Raw genomic sequence first — 20,706 nt, 5'->3', positions numbered from 1 at the left:
TTTGAGCCTCGTCAAATCGATCATCGCCGTTGGAGCGCAACACTGCGTCGATTGCACTACCTCACGATGAAACTCGAACTCCTGTCAGGTAAGGTATCCATCCGTAAGTGGGTTTTCTTCTCTCGTCTTGAGTATGCATTTGCAACGTTGCGAATAGCAAAAGAAAACGAATGCCAGACAAGGAACATAAACCTATCACTCTCTCCCCAGAGAATTGTGTATAAAGGCGAATACGAGTACACTCAGCGATATGGCACCATTCTGCGGGTTGTTTTCGTTGAGGTACGCCAGTAATCAGTAATGGAACCACTGGATCGACGCTTCCGTCTAGGTACCTTACCTAGGTAGGTGCCGACTTCCTACCTTACCCGACCTTACACCTACCTTAGGTAAGGTAGGTAGGCTTTTCTTATCCTTATCAGTGTCGCCCTGGGTCGCTTGAACCTTACCGGATTCGGCATGTTGGGTAGTGGCACCGCACTAGCGGGCCCCTCTATGCTGCATGCCGGGTGGGTGCCTGACCAACGCAGCCAAACACTGAATTGACCCTGTGGCAGGTGTAGCGGCACCGGATGGACGCCATGAGGTTGCCCCGCAACCCGGCCAAAATAAACGCCTCGACTGCTGGTTGGGGGGCATCACCTCATGAGCACAACCTCACCGCAACCCGACGCACCTTAGTTCACAACGCAACAATCCACATGTCACCACCCCTAACAAATATTCAACCCGGGTCTTAAGACTGGGCCCTTATCAGCACTCACAACATCAACTCGCCCTTAGCTTGCTGTCCTGCCTAGCTGACTTTGACTTTGCTCTGCTCTGCATTGCTCTCTGCTTTGCGCCTTTGCTCCGCCTCTGAATTCTTTCTTCCACGGATGTCGCAGAGGGCTTCATGCTCTGCGAGTGAGATCAACTAGTGCCTCTCAGCACGCCGCAGCAGCATACTTGGCTACCGATTAGCATCAGAAACAACACCAAATCGCTTGTCCCATTGTAGCACATTGCATTGGCTTCCGTCGTCCCCGCTGCGCGCATTCCACGACGTTACGACCTAACGATATTTCTTCTGCCAGCCAGCGAGCAACATTCCACCAGCTCAGTCATCTGCCACGAGAACAATGGCTCCCGTGGAGCGCGAAGCTCCAAGAGACGGCGACCGTCCTCTGAGACACCAGCATTCTATGTCTTCCGATCAGGGCAGAGCTCTAGTGCCAATGTGAGTTTTCAAAATAATACTGACGTTCGCCAACATCCTCTCCTGCCTTGTCCCGTCATGTGCTGGCCATGTCTATTATCTGGCGTCGACTGATGAAGACCAGGTGGGATAGCTCAGATCCCGATCGGGCGCCGCCGCCCTTGCCTCTGAACCCGCAATCGCCCAGTGTCAGCACCTCTAGAAAAGGAACGTCAAGCGCCATTCAGTCTGCCCATGCTGCCCTTACCGAGAGGGCGCGAGAGAGCGCAATGCTCCCGGCGCCCCTGACCAAGCGGAACACCGACGTGTCGCCGGAGCGCTCCCTGATCAGAGGTTCTCAACACAAGCGGATGCAGTCCCTTCAACCTGGATCGGTCCGGGACCTTAGTTTGCTCCTTGAAAGTGGTCAGCAATCGAACCCTCCATCCCCGACCAAGTCTCCCGATCGAGCCGCCCGACCTTCTACTCCGGCCTCCAAAAGAAGAGATAGCTTCTCGGACGCAAGATCGGACAAGGAAGCCACTACCCCTTCGTCAGCCCCGAGTCTGACACCAATCATTCGTCCAACCGTCAAGAGGCAGCAGCAGAGCATCCTTGGCGAAAACACACCACCTCAGTCTGCGACGATGCTCGCGATCCAGAACATGCCGCTCCACGGCCCCAAGGAACCAGATACCGCCCCGTCTAACCCGAATAACGGCTCCACCGCTCTTGTCAAATCACCCCAATCCGTGGACGCCCTTTCCGGGCAAATTCTCAGCCTCACGAGCATCGCTACGGCTCTTCAAAAGGACATGGCACAGCTGAGTCGACGAAGTCGGGACAATGCCACCGACTTGCTTAGCCTCAAGGAAGCAACAAAAGCTAGAGACGAGGATATTCGCAAGAGCCTGCGCGAACTCATCAACAATGCCCACGACTCGACGACGAGGCCGTCCTCTCGCGATCCGTTCGCCAGTGGCCTGTTTCTGGACACCAAGTCCCATCATACTTCTCCGCCCGCCTCCAAGACTTCCCGCCCCTTTTCGCTCCCCAGGATTCCGTCCCCCAACAGCTTCGCAGCGTCAATCGATAGAGATAGAGACAACATCAGCACTCCGTCTCTCTGCAACTCGGAATCTCCTGCTACAATAGCGATACTTGATAAGATTATCAGGGACATGGGAACGAAGGAGGGACACGATCTTCTGCTAGCCCGTCTCACCGATGTTGCCGAAAAGCTCGCCGGTGTCGCGCCAGCTTCCAAGGTGGACGAGCTGATAAATCTTGTCAAGAGCAGACCTGACGATGCCATTGTATCGCGAGGGCACGGCGGCGGCGGCAGCGGGAATCGACCTCGCCCGGCGGGTTTTGACGACGACGAAAACAGTACCGACTTCGACTTCGACCCCGGCTACTCTAGCCAACTGACCCACAGATCTGAGCGGATAATGCACAATGAGCCAGCCTCAAGGTCTGCTACAGCACCCACCAATGCCTCTGATCTGGTGAGCGATGAGGTTCTGAAAATTATCCGCACCGTCAAGGACAGCGTCGCTCAAGGCGGTGGACTGACTGCGGAAGTCAAGGCTCTAGTCAGAGAACTTCGCGGCGAGGTGTTGGGAATGGGACGAGAGATCGGTAGAAAGTTGGACGAGGCCAACACGCAGGTCGCGTCTGCAGGGCCTCCAGCAACGAATGACGAGATGTCAAAGATTGTTCACGAAGGTCTTGAACGAATGCGGGAGCATATGGATGAGGTACTACGGGATCATCGAAGGCAATCCGCAAACTCGATCTCCTCAAGAGACAGCGCTGTCGACTACCAGGAGATCTACAACGCCATGAGGGCTGCCCTACGAGACTCGCAGGCATCACAACCAAAAGCCCCAGAAATGAGCCGGGACGATGTCGTCGACGCTGTCAGGGACGCCTGGGAGAACTACAAGCCCGAGGTCGAGAACCACGACCTTGGCCTTGGACGCGAAGAGATCTTGGAATATCTCAAAGAGGGCCTTCAAGACTACGTCAAGAAGGACCAACACCCCATTGGAGCATCCAGAGACGAGGTGTTCCAGGCAGTGGTCGAGGGCCTCAAGCATTTCGTGCCGCCGCGCGTGGATACGCCATCCAGCCTCTCTCGAGACGAGATCCTTGATGCAGTTCGCGAGTGCCTGGAAGAGTTCGAATTCCCCGTCGCACCGTCAGCCTTTAATCAGGAGCTGACGCGGGAAGACGTGATCCACGCTGTCAAGGAAGGCCTCAACGAATACGATCTACCCACGACCGGCTCCCTGGTTCCACATCAAACCAACAACGATGAGATCGCGTCAAGGTTGCAAGAAATTCTCGACTACATGCGCGGCGAGTTTCGAGCGGCATCTCAGGAGGCAAAGCAAAGTGTTGCAGCCAGCGGGCGTGACACGGAACAGCTCTTGCATGCTACAAAGGACGGCATGGACAAGTTGCGGGCCGACATGCAGGACTACATGGGCCATCTCGCAACCGGCGCAACGAACCAGGATGAAATCACACAGACATTGCTAGGCACCTTGGACGCCTTCAGGGACGACATGGCCGCTTTGGTTGATCGCGTTTCGGACGAGTCCAGATCGACGATCGAGGGCCACATGGAGTCTCTTCGAGACACTGTGAACTCCTCCATGGTGCCTGTCACTCCCCAGATCAACCAGAAGGAGATCATTGAAGCTGTACGAGATGGTGTGGATAGCGTGCGTGCTGAGCTGCGCCGCCCGTTCGCTGGCGTCACAGAAATCTTGGACGCTCTGCACGATGGCCTGGCAGATCTGCGCATCAGCATCGACAAGGTTGGCAATCGCCCGGCAGATCTGACTGCCAACGACGAAATCTTGGATGCCCTCAAGTCCGGACTCGACAGTGTTCGCTCGGATATTGATGGACTTCGAGACCAGCAGGGCCAAAACGACAAGGCACTGACTACAATGAATGACGGCGCGGTTGTCCCTGCAGACACACTGAGGCAAGACGACATCAAGAATCTTGAAGTCCTCATTACACAACTTCGAATCAAGATTGAGGCGATGGAGCCGTCCAATGTCGAGTCGGTCTCCAAGGGTGACCTCGTGCAAATGGAAAACCTACTTCATTCCCTGCAGGAATCCGCGTCCAAAGACGACATTCTACGCCTTGAGGATATGCTCCGACTTGTCCAAGAATCTGTATCCAAAGACGACTCGACTAGGGTCGAAGCAGCCTTGCCCAGCGCCCAGGAATCCGTTTCCAAAGACGAACTTGCACGTCTCGAGGAGGTGCTTCTTAGCATCCAAGATTCAGTCAAACCGAAGGAGGCGGCCAACCCGGCCAGTATTGAAGCGGCGTCAAAAGAAGACGTCCAGGCTATCGAGACCATCCTGCGCAACACCAAAGGCCGACTTGACGACCTCATCGACGGTGACCAGGCAGTGCGCAAAGAACACCTCGACAGCTTGGAAAACATCATTCTCGAGACGAGGGAAACAATCACTCTCATCACCACCCAGATGGACACCGTCTCTCGAAGGGAAGATCTGACGAGCGTCGAATCTCTGATTACACAGGTGGCTGCTGGCTTTGAAGAGATGAAGGACAATGCCTCAAAGCAGTTGGAAGACCCCGAGCGTGTTACCAAGACCGATGTCGAAGCTGTCGAGGCTGTCTGCCTGGATATCAAAAACGTATTCGACCAGATGCTGAAGGCGGATCTTGCGACGCTCGCCACGAAGGAGGATCTCAAAAAGACGGAGACGGCGTTGGAAAATCTAAAGGCTCCCGTAGAGGGCCTCAAGGGTCCCATTGATGAGCTGAAGAATGAACTCAAGGCCCCTCTGGAGGAGCTGAAGGCTCCCTTGGAAGACCTGAAGGCCCCCTTGGAAGAGCTCAAAGCGCGACTCGATGCCCTCACTGATTCCCAAGTCAAGAGCAGCGAGGAGCGACAAGCCGAAATCGTTGGCGTCGGTGAGAGGGTCTCCGAAGTCAAGACATTCCTGGAGGAGTTCCAAATCCTGGTGAAGAGCAGGCTAGAGGATGGTGTAACTGGTGTTGAGACACTTGCCAAACTTCTCGAGGGTGTTTCAACCACGGTGGGCCAAAATGCCAGTATTGGCCAGGAGCTGAAAGATTTGTCTGACACCATGAAGATGGAGTTCGAAGAATCTAAGGCTGGCGTTGTCGGGGCCAAACTGGAATCGGACGAGAAACTCCAGCAAACGACCGAAGCCCTAAGCACCAAAATCGACGAGAAGATCACGGAGCTGATGACCAAATACGACGAGTTCCAGGCTGCTCTCGAGGATCGCGCCAAGGCAGGGGAGGCTCGAGACGCCGACACCGAAGCTGCCGTTCTGGGTACAAAGGCCGTCGCGGACGATCTAAAGTCGCTCGTCGATACGCTGGGCTCAGCCGTGACTGACTCGATGGAAAAGATGGAAGAGGCATCCAAAACAGTGTTCAACAGGGTAGAGGACCTCATGACGAAGTCTGAGGAAAACCATACAGAGGGCAAAGCTGAGCATCAGCAAACTCGCGATCATCTGAAGCAGGCTCTCGACGCTTTTGAGGGCCTTCAAGGACAAGTTGGCGAATCGCAGCCACAGATACTCGAGGCCGTCAAGAACATCTTGCTTATTGTTGGCCAACACTACGACTACGCTCAGACATCAACAAACGACATCCAGCAACGCATCGAGGAAGCCAAGCCGCCCGAGCACGCCCTCCTTCCACCGCCTGAGAAGTACTACGACGACACTATGGTGCTCGAAAAGCTGGACAAGTTGGTTGACCATGCCATGGCCCCTGTTGACAAGTACGATGATGCCACAGTCCAAGAGAAGCTGGACAAGATCGTTGAACACGCACTGGTGCCCATCGAAAAGTACGACGACACACTGGTCCAGGAAAAACTCGACAGGCTGGTCGAACATGCCCTCGTGCCCGTTGAGAAGTACGATGACGGCTTTGTCCAGGAGAAGCTTGACAAGCTTGTTGAACATTCCCTGGTGCCGATTGACAAGTATGACGACGTTGTCGTCCAGGAGAAACTCGATAAACTTGTCGAGCACGCATCTCAACCGGTCGAGAAGTATGACGACACAGCAGTACATGAAAAGCTTGACAAGCTCGACAAGCTTGACACGGACATGCATGAGAAGCTCGCCAACGTCGATACCGGTGTTCATGACAAGCTCGACAAGCTTGACATGGGCGTCCACGAGAAGCTTGATAAACTCGATTTGGGTGTAAATGAGAAGCTTGACAAACTCGACATGGGCGTGAACGAGAAACTTGAGATGTACGATCTGGGCTTGAATGAGAAACTCGACAAACTTGACACAGGGATGAACGGAAAGCTCGTTCAACTTGACACGGGCTTGAACGGCAAACTTGACCAACTCGTGGAGCACTCACTCCTCCCGGTCGAAAAATACGACGACGCGCCAGTCCATGAGAAGCTTGACAAGCTGGTCGAGCTTTCATTGATTCCTGTTGAAACATACGATGATGCAGCCGTCCATGGCAAGCTTGACGAACTTGTCGATCGTGGCCACGCAGCGGAAAAGGCATTTGCTCAACTAGAGACTCTCGAAAAGGTCCACCAACAGGTCATCCAGACGGCCGCAGATATCTCGCTATTTCTCTCCAGTCAGACAAAGAGAATCGCGGAGGAGGAGGAAGACCGGGAGAAAACGTTGCAGGCGACCACCATAGCCCTGGAGCGCCAGCTCGCTCTCAAGGAGCAGATCCAGGAGAACATGCTGGATCTCAAGCAAGAAGAAGAGCGACTCAAGGCATCCGTGCTCGGACTGCGAAATGAGCAAGAGAGTCTCATTAGGCAGAAGACAAGACTGACAGCCGATGTGTCGTCTCTCGAGACGGCCTTACATCTGCGCCGCGAGGAGCTGCACGACATGGAAACTCGCGCGGAAGGGTTGGAGCGCCGCATCTTGGAGGGTGTGATGGATCATTCTCGCGTCCTACTGATGTCAAAGGCAACCAAGGGGCGCGACGCTATGAGTCGAAAGCGTGTCCAGGCCCAGAAGCCAAGCCAAGAGTCCGGTGCCCCTGAAAAGACGTCGTCGCCGGCTGTCAACCTAGCTCTGTCTGCCAAGCGCAACCTAAAGCCACCGGCGCAGACGGGTACCGCTCGTCGCATCCTGTCGCTCAGTCAGATCACAAACAATGTGCCAACTGGAGGTGTTCAGCGCAGCCAGAGTGTGAGAACTGCCGGTGCTGGGGGTAAAGGTCTCCGAAAGTCAAGCTGGGGTGGCGGCTTCGCCAAGGTCTACGGGGATCTGGACAAGGAGAACCTGACGTTGAGGGAGACGGAGGAGGAAAATCTGCCCAGTCCCGCACCTGTCGGAGATGCCATCCTCGTCACCGAGACCCAGGTGAGCAGCGACGATACTAGCGATACCGAGACTCTCCGTCGAAGCAGTCGAGGCACTACCGTCGTCACAGAGAGCACCGGGGATGACCACGGTGACGGAGACTACTCGGATTATTATGACGACATTCAAAGTGACCTGCAGAGCGATCTGCAGAGTGACTGGACGGAGAGCGTCGTAAGCTCGAACCTCAGCCAGGAGACACCTGCAAATGAGGTCATGGTGCTCGAAAACTGAGAGTGCAATGCGTTGCGTGATTTTTTAAGAACAAAAATTGTCAGCTGTACGGGGAGGGCCCGTTCATCGACCACGGCGTCCGCGGTGTTTCTAGCAGACTGTACCAAAAGCAACAGTTAATTCCTTTCCCCCCTATCTCTTATCTTTGTATGTAGTAGCGTTAGAGTGTGTTCAGTGTTTTAGGATTGAAGGTTGCGCCGTTTTGCGATTAAAATACAAACAGAACTTATATCCCCTCGATGCCACCTATCAATATTACCACATTTGTGATGTGTCAGTGCTTCGGTTTTCATTGACGGCGCCTTGGGTACTTGGCAATGAATGCGTACGTAGGTAAGCACACAAGCCGTACAATGACAATATGTAAGGGCGGCGGCAGTGATCGCTCGGTGAAGTCGACGACGGCTTGGTGCCTCTACGAGGAGACGTGTTTGCGTACAATCTTGTCCTTGCCGTCCATCCAGGGTTGGAGACATTCTGGAATGGCAACGGAGACGTCCTTCTCGTTCCATCCCGCTTCCAAGACAGCCGCAAGTACTCTTGGAATAGCGAGGGCAGTGCCATTGACGGTCCAAGGGAACGTGAGCTTGCCATCAATCTTGGCCCTCGTAGCCAGTCGTCGGGTTTGGTAATCGGTGCAGATGCTGGCAGATGTGACCTCGCCCCAGCCATCATTCTGCTGCTGGCGAGACGGGAAAAAGGCCTCGATATCGCATTTGCGGACTGCTGACGCGCCGAGATCGCCTGAGGGCATCTCGAGTACTCGACAGTGCAAACCTAGGGAGCCTAGGATCTCAGTCTGGATATCCAACATCTCTTCGTAAATATCACCCGTCTCGTCGGCATCGGGACTTGTCCAGGCAAACATCTCCACCTTGGTAAACTCGTGGACGCGATAGAGACCCTTGGTACTGGCGCCACGGGCCCCCGCCTCGGCGCGGTAGCATCGGGATACGGCAACTCTTTTCATGGGCAATTCCGAAGCATCCAACGTTGTTTCCGCCTTCATACCCGCAAGTGGAATCTCTGAGGTGCCCGCGAGGCAGAGCTCAGGCTTGCCCCTCTCAACATCGTCCTGGGACTGAGAAAGGGTGTAGATCTGTTGCTCATCGTTCTGGTCCCGTGGCTGGAAACCGCAGGCCGAGGCGACATGGCTGTAGACCACACTCGGCGGTGCGACCTGGCGCCAGCCGTGTCTCGTAGCAACAGCCAGGGCATACTGGACGAGAGCCTGCTCTAGTTGAGCCGCCTCGTCTAGAAGATAGTACCATCCCCAGCCGGAGGTGGAGCCAGCGGCAGCAAAGTCGAGCAGGCCGAGTTCCGAGCCGATGTGGACGTGGGACCGCCACACCTTGTCGGAGGCACTTGCAGGCTGGACTGGGTGATCGTTGATGTAACTCAGCAGTAACGGCTCGTTGCCGATAGGAGTCGCCTCGCTGGTGAGATTCGGGATGGCCAGTGCGAGAGTCTCCATCTCTTCAACAAGCTTCGCCTCTTCCTGCTCGACGGTCGAAAGTTTCTGCTTGAGAACACGAGCCTCCTCAAGAAGCTGATCACGCGACAATTTTCGGATATCGACAAAGTCATCGTCATCACGGCTCGATGCCGGGTTGGCGATTTGGCGGCGGAGCAGGTTAGACCTCTCACGGACGGCGCGACTATCTTTTTGCAGAGCCTGCCATTGCGCAAAAGCTCTGTTGATGCGAGCTGGACTTTTGCTTTGGGCGAGATAGTTACGATCGAGGCAGTTTTTCTCGTATAGTTCTGGGTTTTCCCGGATGTGTCTGACGTCGATGATTGGTTTGGGTGCGGTGGATGGCCTTTTTACATCGGCGAAAGCGCGACGAGATGCAATGCGACTTGGGCGCGCTGCCAGCGATGGTCGGGGTGATGGCCTCGCCGCCCTTCTCAACGAGCCGTGCACGAGATTGGCGAAATATTTCCTCATGTCCGCGCCTTAACGACGATATCTCTGTTGAGTATTAGGCTCGTTGGCGATGAGTCGAACTGGTAAACTGAGGGTAGAGGTGAGAGATGATATGATGTTCGCAAAATCGCTTACAGGGGTATCGGTATGGGGCAGGGGCTTCCCGCTTTATGCAATCAGACAAGACGAACCTGACAGCATCATATACGACGACCATTTTCATCCGGGTTAGAGTGTCGAATAATATTTGTATTCAAAGCCAGTTCTTTTAGGGTATCATTGCCGCTCGAATGCCCACAAAAATAGCGTTTTACGTCTTCGTTCATCATGTTCGTTTCATTCGCAAAGTGTCGCTTTTGGAGAGACGTCCTCTAGCCAATTCCCCGTCATCCTCTAAGATTTCCGCAGCTAGATGACGCCCCAGGCTCCCAAGGTCCAGTTCGCCATTCCTCCGCCTGCAGCCCCACGCATCAAGCCACCCGGTCCCATGCTTTGCCGCTGCTGAGCCTTGACATCGATCTCGCTCGGCCGCGCCGCGCCATTAACACCCTGCTGGAGCCAGAGTTCCCGGTCGATGTTCGCCATGGCTACGACTTTCAGCTGGCAGGTCAGGCTGGCACCGCTCCATGGCCCCAGCGACTCCAGAGGTCGCAGTTGGCCTTGAATATGTGAGTAGTTACCACTCCGCTTCTTGAGTGAGTCCTCGATGATATCTGCCGCGTCTCGAGGTTTTTCCTCTTCCGCGCTCGTCTGGTCGTTCCCCGGCGCCGAGCGCGGCGATGTGACTTCTGCTGGCCCGCTCATGACTTGTCGAGTCGTGGGTCTCTGAATCTTTGGGTTGCTCTGGTATTGCGCCGGTGCCCGTCCTTGCACAGGATCCCATCCGCGTTCCTGCACAAGGCTCGACAGCTCGTCGAATATTCTACGTCTCAAGCCAATGACCTTGGAACAACCGCCAATGAAAACGATGCGTGACATGCAGACTGCACGGGCGTCGATGGGTAATCGGAGGAGATGCTGGTAGATGAGGTGATGTACAGGAGTTTCATCGTCGTCGAAACTGCTGCGATCACATTGCGGTGCGAAGAAGGTATTTTCACACGGCTCCGAGAGTCTTTCAAATGGCAGTGCCAGGGTTTCAGGCGAATCGACGGACCGAAGAAAAATCTCAACATTTCCGTCTTCCTGCTGGCCGACCGTGGGGGATGCTAGGGTCGACTCATCCTGCTCTTCCACCGTGGGCAAACCCTCCTTTGGTTGCTGTTGCGTCGTGCGAGAGATGCTACTGTGTTCCGATTGACGGCACCAAACCATGCGAGAGGCTACTTCCTCGCACTCCTCAAAGCTAACAGAGTGTTGGCCGAGGCGCTTTTCTTGCCGGATTCTCTCCGAGTTGGCGGAATGTGAGCACAATTCGTTCTGGATCAAGTTGTGTACCTCGTCGACGAGCATTTTACCTCCGCGAACAGTCCTGGATGTGCGAACTTCTCGATATTCGTATACGCTTGTCACCACCGTTTCTAGCCATCCCAAGTCCACAACGAGGGCGGAGCGAGCTCCGGCCCCAACGCACGACATTACGGCGGAGGACATGAGAGACACAGCCGGTGCCTGGAATCGGTTGAAGAGAACATCGAGAGCAGCTGAGAGAAGCGGTAGAGACACTGAGGATGAAAGGACGAGAGCGGTTCTGCGAGGGCGCGAATCGATCAGCAGAAACCTACACAGGCCAGGTTAGTCATGTCGCTTGGTGGTATAGTGCGGGAAGGGAGAGTACTTGGTCAAGGCTTCACGAATGGCCCGATCAATCTTGTCCTCGACGAGACCCAGATCCAACGATCGCACATCATGCTGCCAGAGTTCATGGTCGTTTCCCCAAGCCTTGCCTGTCGGACGCCGCCTCCAATCATCGCTATGCTCGGGATCCCAAGCGCGAAAGTCACCAACACGGCGCTGCTGTTCGGGGCCAGGTGACAGTACAGCCTTGGGAAGCGGCTCACCCGCGAATCCAAGACGAATGAAACGGGAGCCTAGCTCAATGACAATGGTATCTTCTTCGGCGCGGAGGCTGGACGGTGAGCCAAATGTAGAGGATATCGCGCGCGACGGCGTATGGGGGCTGAGAGGGCCGCCGCCGAGACTGGAACCGCCGGGCTCGGTTCTTATGTTGGAAATGGATCGATGCGCGAGGCTCGGACCGGTGGTGGACGACATTACGAGGACGTGGAGCTGTAGAAATCGCCAGCGTGGCGCCAAACGATGCTGCACGCGATCCTGCGCAGCACCTCGAGCTGAGGTCGGTAGGGAGAGGTGCTGTGCTGTGCCGTGGCGGTGGTGTTACGGGTCATGCCTGGGCACGTCAGGCCCCACAGAATATTTGGGGCTGACCGGACCTTACACTGTACCTAGGTACCTTATCCGTACCTTCCAGCTGGTAATAAGGTCTAAGGCACCTCATCGCCCCTGCGCTTCAACGCCAATGGACATCTTTCCGAATGTCAACAAAGTGGCACCGTAGCCCGAGTAACCGTTCCCCCCCCCCCCATTGCACACCAAGATTCTATACTCACTTGTCTTGACTCTGAGACGACAACTGTGGCTTCACCAGCCTCCCAAGTATCGGTACTAATTAGAACCTTTTCACAAATTTGACTGGTTTATAACCTCCTTGCCGGGCTTCTCCTCCGCCTTCAGGCCGCACATCGAAACACCCCATCGATTTCACGCTTTCGAGGATGCGCTGAACTTGATGACTTCAAGTCTCATACCTTTTTGCCCTTTTCAACATTTGATCCTCCTTTCCTCTTGAGGCGTCGACTTCCGAGTGGCGAGACTCGTCCTGGGTGACTGACAATCAAAGAGTTCATTTCTCAGTCGACGATGGGTATCAAAGGGTGAGTGAGATGATCATTCGTGACTCTGGTGAAAGCCAACCACTCATTGCGGCTCAACAGTATCTACCGTGAGCTCGGCCCCGGCCAGAGAATCTCGCTTGCCAAGCTGGCAACAGACCATCTAGAGAGTACCGGCCAGCCATTACGACTGGCTATCGACATTGCTATCTGGCAATTCCAAACACAAGCTGCGCGAGGTCAGGACTTCTCCTGCTCCAAACGTCAAGCTGACTAACCCTATATCCAGGCGGCACAAATCCTGCCATAAGGACTCTTTTTTATCGTCTAGTGCGACTTCTCGGACTTGCAATACATCCAATCTTTGTATTCGACGGGCCCCACAAACCAGCCTTCAAACGAAACAAGCGCTCTGGCAGGGGAGACGGAGTAGCGACGGCGATGGCAAAGAGACTGATTCGTCTTTTCGGTTTCCCCGTTCATGACTCACCTGGCGAGGCCGAGGCAGAGTGTGCTCTGCTACAGCAGCACGGCATCGTCGATGCTGTGTTGAGCGAGGACGTCGACACCATCATGTTTGGCTGCACGAGAACACTGCGAAACTGGACATCAGAGGGAACCCGCGGGGCAAAAACGCCCACCCACGTCAGCATGTATGATGTCGAAGAACTGTTGTCCGCCGGCACTGGCCTGGATCGAGAAGGGATGGTGTTGGTTGCCCTGATGAGTGGTGGCGATTACATACCAGAGGGTGTTCCTGGCTGTGGTGTCAAGCTTGCCTGCGAGGCGGCCAAAGCTGGGTTTGGGAAGTCTTTATGTCGACTCAAGATTGATGACAGCACGCAATTCGAGGACTGGAAGACGATTCTGAAACTTGAACTTCGAACCAACGACAGTGGCTTCTTCCGAACAAAACACAAGGCCTTGTCTATTCCGGAAGAGTTCCCGAACCGACAGGTTCTACGTCACTATACTCATCCAGTTGTCTCCAATGCCGACACCATCGACAGGCTGAAGACAACTGTCAAGTGGAACCGTCCAATAGATGTACAAGGCCTTCGATATTTCGTCGATGAGACGTTTGACTGGGTCAACAAGATCGGGGCTATAAAACTCACCCGCGTTCTATCCCAGGGCTTGTTGGTACACAAGCTGCTTGAGCGCTATCAGTCTGGCCGGTCCAACCGGTCTATAGAGCAGACTGAGCTGGAGGAGGCGGCTCTCATCAAACGGATATCCGGAATTCGAAGTCATCACAGCACCGACGGTACACCGGAGTTAAGGGTCGTGCATATTCCAGCAGATACCGTTGGGTTGGACATGTCACAGGAGCTGGAAGAAACTGTGCCTTTTGATCGGCAGGGGTTGGCACTTAACAGTGACGACGAATACAAAGGCGTCGCCGATTGCGACATTGACGATTCAGGCGACAAGGCCAAGGCCAGAAACACATTCGATCCCTTGGTTGCCGAATCCATTTGGCTGCCGGAGACTCTCCTCAAGCTGAGCGTACCTCTCGTAGTGGAGGACTGGGAGGAGAAGCAACGGACGAAAGTAAGCACTCGTACAGGCAAAGGCAGCAAGAAAAAGGCCTCCAAACCTGCACAAGAGCGAGGCGCCCTCGACAAGTGGGTACAGATCACCAAGAGCACAGCGAATATGGCGACGACGAGCAAATCCACCAGGGCGCAAGACTCAGCGGTCGACAGTCACAGCTTAGCACCATTCGGTGCGAAACCACGAAGTTCTGGGCATGTGGAGCTCGCACCCGCAGCACCGTTACGACCGAGTCCTGTGAGAAGTTCAGTTACTCGAAGTAAGCAATCCAGATCCAACGGGAAAGCGACTGCCGCAGAACCGACCGGGCATAAGAACCCTTGGGCATTCGCCGGCTCACAACACATGCCTAGGATTACCAAATCTCAGCAGTCCTCCGAGCCAATTCTTCTGTCATCTAGCCCCTTGCGCTCGTCGCCTGCGCCTTCTTGTACGTCGTTGATCTCCGCGTCTCCCGGAAGCATCATCGATCTATCAGGCCCCGATCATGCCTGGACGTCTAAGCCGTCAAAGCCGCGTGCCTGGTCTTCGGTCTCAAGAGCTCAGCGATCAGAATGCAGTGGTCGGGCGGGGAGCTCAGCTCCAGTGCCCCCTCTTACCCCGCCAAAGAACAGATCACCCATGAAGCAAACGCGGATGGATTCCTTCATCACAAATCCCTCCCGAGCACAGCCAATACCGGGGGATATTTTGGTATCACTGAGTGATAACGAGCCTACCAGCCCAGAGGCTCATGCCAGCGTCGGTCAGGCCAAAACGTCCGCCGCATTGGAGGTTGAACTTGCTATTACCGCTCGTCCGCGATCGACAAGACGAAACTCGGCGGTTTGGATAGATGACGATGACGAAGTGAAGATGCCCAGAGCTGCAACGCAAGCGCGTTCAAAAAAGGTAGTGCCTCGCAGAAGCGCCCACGGGTTTTTCAAAGTGATTGACGTGAGCGAGGAGGAGGATGGCAACCCAAGGAAGACGGTGGGACACACAAGTCGCTCATCAGGGAAGTCGTGGAGGCAAAGCGGCATCTCGGTCATAGACCTTACGGGAGACGACTAACGAAAGCCTGGGACAACAGTACATGTTGTGGGGAAAAGTTATAACATATTACTGAGAAATCTAAGTAGTACGCTTGCCTGAGGCAAGCTTCTTTCTGTCTGTAGTGCCCCTGTAAGGGATACATACAGGCTACTGGGTATTCAAGGCTATAGCCGTCCATACTCAAAAAGCAAATCAATCATGTCGTATATCATCAGTGAAAGGAACGGCCCAGGCGCGCCTTCTCGTAACGTCTAAGGGATGCAGACTGGTTTCCTCGCCGGTCGGCCTTGGCCCTAGTGTTCGAGATGCCATGGGAGGTCACGGTCGCCCACAGTGATGCAAGTCAGATACCCGATTCCATCAGCAGTTCTCCCACTGCTGATATCTAACTCCAGGCCGCTGCCCATTAGCGGCCGTACGATATCACGAGCCATCATTCTGAGTTCATCCACGCGCTTCTCGAAGCGACGAAGATTCTCTCGGCTGTACAGCTCTGGTGTCAATTTCAGGAATCGCTTGCATTCGTCGTGGCCAAGGTAGGAGGGTGATGGAGCGCCTAGAGTGCGATAGGTACGACCAATAGTAGCGAGGGGAGGCACGGCGGCAGGCAGGGCGAGTTGCTGCGAGTCCACGCCCCTGCCATCGCGGCTCTGGACACGTCGATCCATCGTCGGAGGACTGGTGTTATCTGCCAACCACTGCCGGAACAAGCTGACCGCGAGCCAGTCGAGGTACGACGTGCCAGGCGTGACACGCTCGCCCCTGGCTGTCATGAGAGTCAGGCGAAATAAGCGGCCCTCCACGCGGCTGACGATTTCCTCAAGCTCATCTACCTTGTCTTCGATTATGTCGAGTACTATGTCAGGGAGGGCAGCACGCAAACTCCGCTCGCCGGCCGGCCATTGCCCAACAACATGTATCAGGGCCTCCTGGAACATGACCTTGCTGCGAGCCAGGTAGCCGAGGCGAAGATAGGATATGGGATACTTGGCAATCTGCTTCCAAAGCCTGGACTGGAACTGCAGCAAATGGTGATCCACCCTGGGGCCGACCACGGCAAGTGCGTCGTATTGGTCCGCCAGTGTGAGGAGCGACTTGCATTGCACGTACGCATCCGCGATGTTGACGCCGTCTAAGGCCGGGGGATAATTGTAGAAGATGCGGAATAAGTTGTCATAATCCCGCAGTAAGTCTTGATCAGCCTGAGACAGAGGCGGGCCTGATGTTGAGCCAGGCGCTAGGCTCAAGTTGGCCACGGACCGAAAAAAGCTGTTGCTTGAGTGAGCAGACGAGGAATGCGAGTGCGAAGAGGTCTGGCTCCGCATGCCGCCGCTTTCGCTGGCGCCAGGACCGAACAACGACCCGGAGCCGGAGGCGGAGGCCTTGGAGCGATCCTCATCCTTCTGCACCAACATCGGAATATCTCCATCGCCGGTGCCAGGGTCCAGCTCATAGCGCCATCGTTTGCGGGTGGCCATGGAGGTCAAGGCTCGGTGGGAGGTTGTGATTGTGGAAGACTCCGCCGATGACCCGTCACTGATGCGGGCAAGGTCACCGGAGGCGGCATCGGAGACGGGTTTGGACCATTCGTGACTCGTGCTGGCCTCAAAAAAGCCGGAGCACCTGGTGAGGGTGTGGCGATGCAGTACATAGCGATTCTGGCGACCGGCGGCTTTGACTATGATCTCGACATCGCCCGAGTTGGTGAAGACGGGGAACTCATTCTGGGCAATATAGGTGGAGCCGCCGACGTGAGACCTGTTGTACCGCTTCGTGCGTGAGAGGGAAGGACGCGAAACGACCGAGGAAGGGCCTCGTATGGTTAGAGAGGTCGAAGGATCGGGCTGCGAGACCATGAAGACGTCTCGAAGCCGAAGGTGCGGATTCGAGCAAGACGAGAGGGCCTATGACAGCCTGGACATGGGAAAATGCGTCGTCGACCTTGCGTCTCGGAGGCGGGCGACGGCGAGTCGCCGATGGCGCCGATGACAACAATGCGACGCGGCGCAGAGTCGCACAGGCACGCAGGTCGAAATCTGAGTGGTATGTGGTCGTCGACGTGGGCGTTGAACCTGCTGCTGCAGCTGCGCGACCGGGCTGAGTGGAAGGTGTTGACAATCGTTGAGTGCGACGACGGGGAGCTAAGTAGCGGAAACGATACCAATCCTGAAAAGGCGCTAACGGCACGGAGCGGGGCGGATTGGTTTATCGACGTCGCGATCCGCGGCTTCTGCGCGCAGATGCTGATGTTGTATGTATACTGCAGAGCTGCGATGATTTAGCGATGACTACTCAAGTGGCAAAAGCCGTGGTGAAATGTAATGATGGCGAGAGAGAGAGAGAATCGGAATATGATGCGAAGTGACAAGAACGAGACTGGTGAGGTGGTAAGGAATAAGACTCAGACCTAGCCTGAACCAGGGGGAAAAAACAGAAAAGCCCCAAGAGATGCAGATGCAGGTAAGGCCCGTAGACTTGATTGACCGGGGGGAAGGCGACGAATAATGAACACCCCGCGATGCTGAGAAGAGGGCCGAGGCCGTAGAGGCGAGAAACATGCAAGCTCGGAGATGGCTGCGAACCAAACAATAACATCACCCGACGCACAACTTGGACACGGTGCGCGCAGCGAGTCGGACGCGTACGTAGTAAGGTGCCCAGGTTGGTGACCAGCATTTCAGTTGAGCTTACCTACCTTCCCTGCCTTACATAGTAGGTAGGTGAGGAGGCAACCAGTGGACAGGACGCTCCCGTCCAGTGGTGCATCGGGCCTTTAAGACTCCACAGCTTTCCAATCAACGCATGTGTGAGGGCCACGAGTTCCTCACACTCACGCAACTGAGCAATCATATCCATATCGTCACGGGCGAGGCAATAGCGGTACTTGGGTGTCGCTTCACCCGCAAGGGATTATACGTGATCTGATAGTGATCAGGTTTGATGGCACGTGACTGCTCAATGCTCCCACTCGATGACTTCAACTGTCCGGCCCGCATCCTCCTGTACAACATGACGGGATGGATCCCAAACTCAGCCTCGCTAAGACTCACCTTTGTACAACCTTATCTCAATTTCACTGGCCTCGGCCTGCAAGTACAAGATTCTTCTAAACGACATACGACATCGGGTTGCACTGGCTGGCCGTTTTCCAGTGAAATGCTTTCCATTTGAAATGAGTTGCCAATCGCGTTGAATCAGAAGCGGAAAATCCTCTCTTATCCGATGAACGGGGAGGATATAACTAAAGAACAAACCAGACTGACCAATAAATAGGTGTCAGTCGTATGGACAATGCGCCCAAACCAACCCTTTCTACCGAACCACACTCGAGTGCCTATCGTGATGCTGCACGTGTGTCAAGCGTCCACCTCATCGAGCCTCATCCCACCAAGCAAGCAAGCAAGCCTATCCATGAAACAAATACGCCCCCGCCCCCAATCCTGCTGTTTTGCAGTGTGATTTCGGGAAAAAGCAAAGGGATTTGATGGCGCCGCATCGAAAGTTGTGCTGCGTTGCGATTCAGCACATATCCATATGGCTATCGGCCTCCGTTACCAGTGCCAAGTTAGGTGGACCGTTTGCTGATGGCGATTCGGTAGCAGCGAGGGTCTCGGAACCGTCAAACGCCGGGGGGCAACACTTCAGATTCCTGAGCGCGCCCTCTGCGTCCTTACTGACAAGACGCCCCTGCCGCAGGTCTTCCGAGAAGAGAAAGAAGCCCTCGGCAGCTTCGACTAGATATGATTGAAGTCCCTTGCTTTCAAGGCGAATGATGGCGGATGAAACGGGGTAATGGTTTTCGATGTACCGAGCCCATCCACGAGCAGCGGCTTGAATGTGATGATCCTCGCTGACGCGCCTCCAGCCGATACCGAGATGTAGGGTGAATTGGTCGACGACGGGCTGTGCCGAGTTCTCGAGAGGGGGAGGCGCAGTGCTGGGAGCACTGCTGACAGGTTGGCTGACTATGTCAAAACTGGGCATGTCGTTTTGGGTCAGACGTTGAGACTTGTTGCTGCGTAGAGACGGTCTTTGTTGCTGCTCGTGGAGACGCGTGATTGCCTCCTTGGTTCTGCGAGCTTCATCCTCTGCGGCCTTCTCTTCGACCCACGTGCCGGACTGACTGCTTGCGTCGGCGACATAACCGCCCTTCTTGATGAGTACCATGCCAGGACCATACTCCCACTCTTCCTCGAGATCTTTAGGTTCAGCGTGAGGCTCGGGCTCGTCCGCGACAAGGTTGGGGGCGGCCTCATCGCGCGAGCGTTTGCGGCCGGCAACTCTCAAGTTCCCGGAGGGTGCCGCGGCAGGCGCGACGCAGCGTTGGAAGGCCGCAGCGTGGCCGAACGGCGCAGATTGGGAGGCGTACGACTCCATGCCGAAGCTCGCTTGGTGGGCGGGTTGAGGTGGAAGGGCCATGACGGGGGAGGCAGACGAGAAAGATCGACCGAAGGACATCGCTGCTGTGTTAGACCTGTGTTGTAAGGTAAGTTTAGATGTATGCTTTAGGTAGCTCTTCTACGCATCAGGAAGGGTTAGTAGATGCCTGGTAGCCGTCCAGAAAGTAATAGCAGGCAGCGAATGATTGTGATATGGCGGGTGTGAGGTGGTATAGTTGATTTGGCGAGGTGAAAGGCCGGCAGTGGTCTGGTTGTTGTTGACGGCCGGGCGAGACAAAATCGACGTGGAATGGCAAGGCTAGTTCGAGAGCGGGCAATGGTTGGAAGCCCAGTTCGGCTGTAGAGTATGTAGATGGCGCAAGGACGATTTTTGCCAGTGAGGTAGGGCCGGACGATGGAAGCCTCAATGATGATGACAACGGCTCAGGCAGTGTGACGGCAGTGGTGAGGTTTAATGGGCATGAATTGAGATATGAGGAAGGGTCAAGAGGTTGTAAGAGAGGCAGGAACGAGGTTGTCGGAAGAGACTACCTTAGACGGGACGATACGAGACAAGACGCGAGAGGATGGATGAACCGGTTGAGCTAAGAAGGGGGAAGGAAGGTGAAGGGTGGGCAGGTGTAGACAGAGCTATCCTTTTTGTATCCTGCAGTATGGCCAATTGAGAGACGGAAGGAAAACGCGAGGTCAGTAATAGACGACGGGAGCGAAAGACATGGAGGACAAGGACAGGTACGGATACAGCACAGGGTCAGCAGGAAAAAAAAAGGTTGGAGTGTGGAAGACAAGGGGAAGGCGCCTCGAGAGCCTTTGCACCCCAGTTCCCCGTCGCAAGTTGTCGCCGTGTCGCTGCTCGCGCGCTGACGCTGGCGCTGCGGAGAGGAGCCCGAGAGAGACGGGACCTGGAGCCTCCCGTCTTGAGTGAGGTGACCACCAAAAGATGCCCCTGCCCAGTACGTACCCATTCCCATGGCTTGCCAGGACAGCCCAGCAGGAACCTTTAGTATCTTGACACGCTACTAGGTACTTTATGTCGTCTCAGGACTACCCGGACAAGCACGCAAGTTAGGGGAAAGAGGCTGGTAACGAAGTATCCACCTGTTGTTTAGCCACTTCCACA

The 20,706-nt window shown here is 55.1% G+C and overlaps 6 protein-coding genes across 6 annotated transcripts; 2 read left to right on the top strand and 4 right to left on the bottom strand.

Moving 5' to 3' along the window:
- Positions 1 to 1,467: 1,467 nt before the first annotated feature.
- CkaCkLH20_13201 (Chromosome segregation atpase) lies at positions 1,468 to 7,815 on the top strand (the record flags this gene model as incomplete). The annotated part of the gene is made up of 1 exon (XM_038895911.1): positions 1,468 to 7,815. One exon carries the CDS (start codon positions 1,468 to 1,470, stop codon positions 7,813 to 7,815), a length of 6,348 nt encoding a protein of 2,115 aa, XP_038738795.1.
- A 415-nt stretch (positions 7,816 to 8,230) lies between these two features.
- CkaCkLH20_13200 (uncharacterized protein) lies at positions 8,231 to 9,691 on the bottom strand (the record flags this gene model as incomplete). Its single annotated transcript, XM_038895910.1, has 1 exon — positions 8,231 to 9,691. One exon carries the CDS (start codon positions 9,689 to 9,691, stop codon positions 8,231 to 8,233), a length of 1,461 nt encoding a protein of 486 aa, XP_038738794.1.
- A 459-nt stretch (positions 9,692 to 10,150) lies between these two features.
- On the bottom strand, positions 10,151 to 12,090 carry CkaCkLH20_13199 (actin-related protein; the record flags this gene model as incomplete). The annotated part of the gene is made up of 3 exons (XM_038895909.1): positions 10,151 to 11,462; positions 11,520 to 11,971; positions 12,028 to 12,090. The coding sequence occupies 3 exons, from the start codon at positions 12,088 to 12,090 to the stop codon at positions 10,151 to 10,153; spliced, it is 1,827 nt and encodes a 608-aa protein (XP_038738793.1).
- A 499-nt stretch (positions 12,091 to 12,589) lies between these two features.
- Positions 12,590 to 14,858, top strand: CkaCkLH20_13198 (uncharacterized protein; the record flags this gene model as incomplete). The annotated part of the gene is made up of 4 exons (XM_038895908.1): positions 12,590 to 12,636; positions 12,697 to 12,833; positions 12,884 to 14,581; positions 14,665 to 14,858. 4 exons carry the CDS (start codon positions 12,590 to 12,592, stop codon positions 14,856 to 14,858), a joined length of 2,076 nt encoding a protein of 691 aa, XP_038738792.1.
- A 621-nt stretch (positions 14,859 to 15,479) lies between these two features.
- CkaCkLH20_13197 (uncharacterized protein) lies at positions 15,480 to 17,042 on the bottom strand (the record flags this gene model as incomplete). The annotated part of the gene is made up of 1 exon (XM_038895907.1): positions 15,480 to 17,042. One exon carries the CDS (start codon positions 17,040 to 17,042, stop codon positions 15,480 to 15,482), a length of 1,563 nt encoding a protein of 520 aa, XP_038738791.1.
- A 1,663-nt stretch (positions 17,043 to 18,705) lies between these two features.
- On the bottom strand, positions 18,706 to 19,644 carry CkaCkLH20_13196 (uncharacterized protein; the record flags this gene model as incomplete). The annotated part of the gene is made up of 1 exon (XM_038895906.1): positions 18,706 to 19,644. One exon carries the CDS (start codon positions 19,642 to 19,644, stop codon positions 18,706 to 18,708), a length of 939 nt encoding a protein of 312 aa, XP_038738790.1.
- Between the last annotated feature and the right edge of the window lie 1,062 nt (positions 19,645 to 20,706).

Source organism: Colletotrichum karsti (genome assembly GCF_011947395.1).
Source record: "Colletotrichum karsti strain CkLH20 chromosome Unknown Scaffold77, whole genome shotgun sequence".
Classification (NCBI taxonomy): Eukaryota; Fungi; Ascomycota; class Sordariomycetes; order Glomerellales; family Glomerellaceae; genus Colletotrichum; species Colletotrichum karsti.
The sequence above is the reverse complement of the archived record's forward strand: the minus strand, read 5'-3'. Positions and strand labels throughout refer to the sequence as shown.